This window comes from Arachis ipaensis, chromosome B5 (genome assembly GCF_059453495.1).
Source record: "Arachis ipaensis isolate K30076 ecotype BB chromosome B5, ASM5945349v1, whole genome shotgun sequence".
NCBI classification, from domain to species: Eukaryota; Viridiplantae; Streptophyta; class Magnoliopsida; order Fabales; family Fabaceae; genus Arachis; species Arachis ipaensis.
In genome coordinates this window covers 28454645-28461327 of record NC_142440.1, presented here as the reverse complement: position 1 = coordinate 28461327, position 6683 = coordinate 28454645, and the positions used below count along the sequence as shown (strand labels likewise).

At 34.4% G+C, this 6683-nt stretch overlaps 1 protein-coding gene across 1 annotated transcript; it reads left to right on the top strand.

Annotated features, from left to right (window-relative positions):
• Window positions 1-864: 864 nt before the first annotated feature.
• Window positions 865-5521, top strand: LOC107643504 (cyclin-D1-1). Its single transcript, XM_016347173.3, has 6 exons — window positions 865-1360; window positions 1555-1641; window positions 3002-3100; window positions 3282-3483; window positions 3812-3942; window positions 4081-5521. The coding sequence occupies exons 1-6, from the start codon at window positions 1082-1084 to the stop codon at window positions 4267-4269; spliced, it is 987 nt and encodes a 328-aa protein (XP_016202659.1). The 5' UTR covers window positions 865-1081; the 3' UTR covers window positions 4270-5521.
• Window positions 5522-6683: the final 1162 nt, after the last annotated feature.

Below are 6683 nucleotides of genomic sequence, written 5' to 3'. Positions count from 1 at the left end.
TGCTCGGTGCTGTGGGCGTTGCCTCTTTTGCCGCCGTCGCCTTTCTCATAAATTTGCTTTTGGGCTGCCGTGGCGCCTCCTCTTGTGCATGTTTCTGCTCTGGCAGCCTGTTTCTTCCTTTTACTGTGCTGGTCTGCTCTGCTTCTTCTTCCCCTTTATTTATTCTTTTTTGGATGCTTATGTTTTAATTTTTGTTGTTGATCGATGTGATGTTGTTGCATGTTATTATTGCCGCTGCTATGATTTATAAAAAAATTTGTTATTTAAATCAAATTATTGGCTTGGACATGATCATCGGATGTTTACATAAACTAATATGAGTTTGATAATTTAACTATTGTTTGCAATGATGATGTGGTTGTTGTTGTTGCTACTATGAAGTTGAAGAAGAAGAAGAATAGCGTGAAGAAGAGAATTGGTGAAGATAATTGGGGATTATGTTTTTTTTTATAAATACAGAACCACGTTATGCTGGGGATTAAAATTTTTTTTGTATAAATACAAAACGACGTCGTTTCAGTCCTTCCGATGGTAAGGATGAACAGAAATTATTTTAGGGACTATTATGAGTTTCGGAGAGTGATTTCGAGAATAAATTTAAATAATTATTAACTTTAGAAATCGCTTTAAAATTTAAGTGTAAATTCAAAGACTACTTTAAAATTTAACTCTTTAGTAATATAGTAGTTATTAATTTAGGTAGTATGTATACTGTGCTTAGATTTGAAGAAAACTCGCCTATTATTTCAAAACTTTATAAATAACTTAATTTTTCTTTAAAAATAAAACTTTTACTTTTAGACATGGCTCGAGAGTGAGGATCAAAATTAACCTAACAAAAGAAAAGAAAAAAAGAAAATAAATAAACTGAGCTAGGAAACGCATATTTATATTCAAACAAACAGATGAAAACTCTGCACGTACCTTTCATTCAACACTCACACTCCCCCTTCCACACACACCCACTCACCCTCTTTCTCCCCCTCAAACTCATCGTTCCGGCGACTTCTCCGGTCACATTCCGGCAACCGCTCACTTTTCAACGCCATGGCAATAGAATGACGAAAAACCGCCGATCGCCATGTCGATCTCCTGCTCCGACTTCTTCTCTGACTCCGATCTTTTCTGCGCCGAGGACACCTCCGGAATCCTCTCCGAAGAGTCTCCGGAATCCGCTTCCTCCTTCTCCGACTTCGACTCATTATCTCCGCCGCTGCCGCCGATGGAGGAGGAGGAGTCCATAGCCGGATTCCTCGAAGACGAACAAAACTTCGTCCCTGGATTCGAGTACCTCTCGAGGTTCCAATCTCACTCGCTGGATGCCTCCGCAAGAGAAGAATCCGTTGCCTGGATTCTCAAGGTATTGGACACTCGTTTCATTTATATTACGATATTGCCACGCGCGCAGTAACGGACCAAAAGATGCTAAAATGCGCAGGTGGCGCGGTGGTAACTTCCTCTAAGTGAATCGGTTCAGATTATAGATCTAGTTTTTTTATTCTTATTATTCTTCGATCTTGATGATTGAGTTGGTTTGGAATCTGGCGGTTGCAGGTGCAGGCTTACTACGGTTTTCAGCCGTTGACCGCGTATCTTTCCGTCAACTACATGGATCGATTCTTGAACTCTCGGCAGTTGCCGGTGAGTTCTGTGAAGTTCAGATGTTCAGTTTCGGAAAATAAATTAATATTTAAAAAAATATAAAAGCTGAAATTGTGTGTTTCTTTGTTCGGACGATTGTTATATTATATATATAAATTATTATCATCTACTTGTCATGTGCGTAGAAAAAGAAAATTATTCTATACAGTAATTATTATTTATGAATGACTTTTCTAAAATGTGAAAATGGGCAAGTGCGCTGATAACAAAACAGGAATTCAACTTTGGATTTTATTTTTAAGTTTTTGGATTCACCTATGTGAAATAGGTAAAAAGTAAAATAATAAGTGAACGATGACCTTTGAATCATTTCATTTATACAGTGAGTGGATTCAGTACTGAGTGGGGAGTGGCTTTAAATTATTATTTAAATAAAGTATTCAAATAGATGGTAACTTAAAATACATTATAAAAACATAATAAAAATATTTACAGTTTTTATGTAAAAAGGTTGTTTATTAATGTGGAACAATTTTATGTTATCAACTAATAAAATGTTCAACAAATTTACCTATCAAGATAGATATTTTACTCTAGAAACTACATATTATGATATTAAAACTTTATTTGGAAAAATATAGTTATTTTATAATATTAATGTATAAAATTAGTTTTATAAAGAAAATCATGTTTGATTATTACGATGAATACATAACATAATCACATGTTAGTGATATGACATAAAACTTTTTTTATTGATCATATATCATCAATAAAATATTATATTACTTTTTTGTAAGTACTAAACTTTGATATTATATCATCAATTGGTGGAGAAACTTAGTGCCATTCATATTGATGTTATAGTACTGTCGTCTACAGTACGTACACGTTGCTATTTTTTCGTTGTATTGCTGAGTTAGGTTGCGTGTGACCTATTACACTTGCCTCTTATTAGGTACAATAAATTCTAATTAATTGTTTTGAATCTTTTACGTTGAATCAAAAGGATGCAAGAAGCACTGTTCCATTCTCAGTAATATTATCATTCATTGCAACTTCATTTGTACAGTAAAATATTCTTGAACTTTCTTATTCGCTTTTTTATGTTATCCTTTCACGGGTTTTAAAGGTTAACGCACATATGATGATTTCTCTTGAATATAGATTTAATATACGAAATTCACTTAAATAAATGTCCATTATGAATGGAGAGAAGTTTATAGTGCTTTTACTGCGGAAAGCTAGCTGTAGTCTCTCGTGCTCTCATCTAGGCACGTGCATTACACGTGGGAATATGTGTCCGAAAGTCACGATAAAGTCAAAATGAAATAATTATTACTAGCTTGTTATGTTTATTACTACTATTTGATTGATGTATATAATTATTTGTTTACAGCAAACAAATGGGTGGCCGCTGCAACTTCTATCTATTGCATGCTTGTCTCTAGCGGCAAAGATGGAAGAGCCTCTTGTCCCTTCTCTCTTGGACCTTCAGGTATTGTCCTGCATGTGTGGCCACATTCTTTATTGAGTGTAATGAAACCATGTCAGAGTCACATTCTTGATGATTGATGATTTAATAAATTAAAGTCATCTTTTAAGTAATTTTCTAATTAATTTAATTACATGCTGAATAGGGCTTACTGTTATTAATATTCATAATCAAATGTATACAGGTAGAAGGTGCCAAATACATTTTTGAGCCCAGAACAATTCAAAGGATGGAGCTGCTTGTTCTGGGTGTCCTGGATTGGAGGCTAAGATCAGTCACCCCATTTAGCTTTCTCGGTTTCTTTGCTTGCAAGTTGGATTCAACTGGAACTTTTACTAGATTCCTCATTTCACGGGCTACACAAATCATATTATCCAATATCCAAGGTACTCCGATCCATCGCTCCTGTACCTATTTAAACTGATACATACATATAATAAATCTCTCCTAATTAAGATGGTTAAAAGTGGATACTACTCCTTGCATTCTACATTGATGGTCTTCTTTAATCACCTTTTTTGGTACATAAATCAATGTGTCTGATCTAACTGCATATAAAAACTTCAAATTGATCCTCAATATGGAAAGGAAGAGGATATACTAAAAAAGCTACTAGAAGATAGAGTGGATTGTGAAGGCATGCATTTTCTGTTGTAACTTCAATGAGTTCTTCTGTTCAGTATGTATTATATTATATTATATTTATTATTTCAGAGGCTAGCTTTCTTGCATACTGGCCATCATGCATTGCTGCTACGGCCATACTATGTGCAGCTAACGAAATTCCAAATTGGTCCCTCGTCAAGCCTGAGCATGCCGAATCCTGGTGCCAGGGGCTTAGAAAAGTAAGCATATATATACATATCAGCATATTTTTATGGTACTAAATTTTTTAAGATTAAATGAGAAACTGCATCTTATTTATTCAAGTGAAAAACACCAAGGTTCAATTAAGATACATGTATTTGCATTGGTTGGTGTAGGAGAAAATTAGAGGTTGCTACCAATTAATGCAAGAGCTACTTGTGATTGATAATAATCAGAGGAAGACTCCTAAGGTGTTACCACAGCTGCGAGTGATGACGACTCGGCCCCTAACGAGGTCAAGTGTCTCCTCATTGTTATCATCGTCGTCGTCGTTGTCATCGTCTACTTCATCCTCTGCATTCTGATTGTCTTATAAAAGGAGGAAATTAAATAACTGTTTCTGGGTAGATGATCACAAAGGAAACGCCCCTTGAAGAGGAGAAAAAAAACAGAAACACAAAAGAACAAAAAAAAAAAAACAAGTGTAATAAAAAATGAGAGAAGAAAAGGAAAGAAATAATTAATAAGGTGGTGGTCCAAGTTGTGCAGAAAACTCAACTTTTTTGAGAGGGTTTTTTGAGTTAAGAATTGACTTGATGGGTGAGTGTACATTAAGAAATAAAATAAAAAAAAATGTCGTATGAGATGATGAGATGAGAGAGTCTTGAGGTTCTATCATTGTAATTATTGTTTTTGTTGGTGGGTATTGCCATTCATCAATGGCTTTATTTGCAGATTCCCAAGGGAAGGGGATCATGATGTGGAAAAGTAAGGAAGCTATTGAGAAAAAGAAAGAGTGAAGGGGAAGAACCGAAGAACAGTAGCATTTAATAATATAGTTTGGACGTGTAAGTGTGTAAGTGTGGAAAGAAAGAAGTGGTGAATGTTGAATTATTCATCGTCAAAGAAGTTGCGTTTTGGTAAACTATTGGTGTAGTAGGACACTGTTTATGGAAGGAAAAAATAAAGAAAACAGTCATCAATGTATGGTTTGGCAAAACCTTATGAGGGGATTTGAAACTCTTGAAATCTTGTGAGCTCTTTCCCATCATTGGAATTCACAAGTCAAGCTTATCATCCTGGCCAGCAAGATCTTTGCTTCTTCAACAACACGTTTCTTAAATGATGGGATTATTTATTTAATTTCCACAACAGTAAAAACAGAAGAAAAAAAAAAAAGAAAAGAAGGTAATAAATTGAAGCAGCTACATTTTCTGGACTTTTCTTAATACCGCGCGTGAAGACGCTTCTGGTGCGCGCCACGTATGCGTGTGCATGTGTTGTTTTTTTTTTTCATTTCTTTTTCTTCTGTTTTATTTTTGGCGGGAATTGCTTTAATTTTTATTTTTCTTTTTTGGCCTCGAGCTTTGGCCAAATTATATACACAGGACCCATTTGCCCCTGGTGTCCACGCGTGTGTGATGGAAGCATGCGCCTCTATAGTCTATAGTTTACATTTTTGTAATTTTTTTATTTGTTTTCAAGGGAGAACGAACCTCCCTCTCTATAGTGGCCTCATTGGCTAAAGAAATATAAAAAGGTCTTTGGGGCCTTTTAATTTCTTGCGTGCTGTGTATTGATAAATTTATATAATTGAAATTACACTATTAATCTATACATGGATTCCCTCTAGCTATTCTCTCATATCTTGTATGATCTGATGTTCTTAATCCACTCAATAACATGACACATGAATCCACAATAATTATCTTTATGTATAACGTCCTTACTCTGGAGTGTAGTGAGACTAACTCAGATATTGATGCATGCACACTACTACTAGGTCCCGCTAGCAATAAAGACGGTTCAATCACTGACTATGACTACTACTTCTACTCTTCAATTAGCTTCTGCATACTCGTGACCATATATCCAGCCTGTTTATATCACCCTCAAAAGCATACCCTCTGAATATTTCAGACAGTCCTTCCATTCATTCAGAAGAAGAACACAGATCTTAATTATCCAATTCCTATATGGGGATCATATCATTGAATGTTTGCACCTAAAATACCACAGGTTGTGAATTTGATACCACTTTGCCATAAATGATTCATAATGGATTGGAAGCAGGGTAGCAACTACCTTAAAGACATAGCTTTTGAACCAATAGCAGCAACTCTTTATTATTACTTTGAAGATCATGCATTTTAATAACCAACTACTTATAATTGTTAAAGTTAAGGGGTTGAACAGGTAATTCACATCCTGAAAAAGCTACTTTAATTTAGCACAAAGAATTTCTTCTCTACAAAATACTTTGAAGGCCCAACTCAGAGAAAGAGAACAATATTGTCATTTAGCCCCGTATCCCCGACACAAGGTATATCTTTTTTTCTTTTTCTTTTTTTTTTTTCCCACGCAGTAACATATATATATATATATATATATATATATATATATATATATATGCTATAGTGATTATGGTGATTATATAAACATCGTTAAAATTAAAATTATATTCTCTTTTATATTTTGATAATATTTTTTTAAGTAACACATTTTTTAAAATATTATAATTATCGCAATTACTCTAACATAATCATATTAAAATGATCCTATTATATATACATATTTTTTATATATACATAGCACAAGCGCGCCACCATGGCTTTATTCCCATGTCTTTGCAGGAAAAATAAAATTAAAGTAACATGCATGTTGGGCAATTGTCATGCATTTAATCTTATGACTTTAATTTCCCCATTTGCATGACATCCATATGGGCTATGGCTATGGCCACACATTGAATTTAACAACTTATTCTCGCAATCACATC

Excerpts from the sequence above, each read along its gene's own strand:
- LOC107643504 (XM_016347173.3), top strand. The coding sequence starts at position 1,082 with ATGTCGATCTCCTGCTCCGACTTCTTCTCTGACTCCGATCTTTTCTGC. Across the intron at positions 1,642-3,001 it reads TGAACTCTCGGCAGTTGCCG|CAAACAAATGGGTGGCCGCT; the intron begins GTGAGTTCTGTG and ends ATTTGTTTACAG. Across the intron at positions 3,101-3,281 it reads CTTCTCTCTTGGACCTTCAG|GTAGAAGGTGCCAAATACAT; the intron begins GTATTGTCCTGC and ends AAATGTATACAG.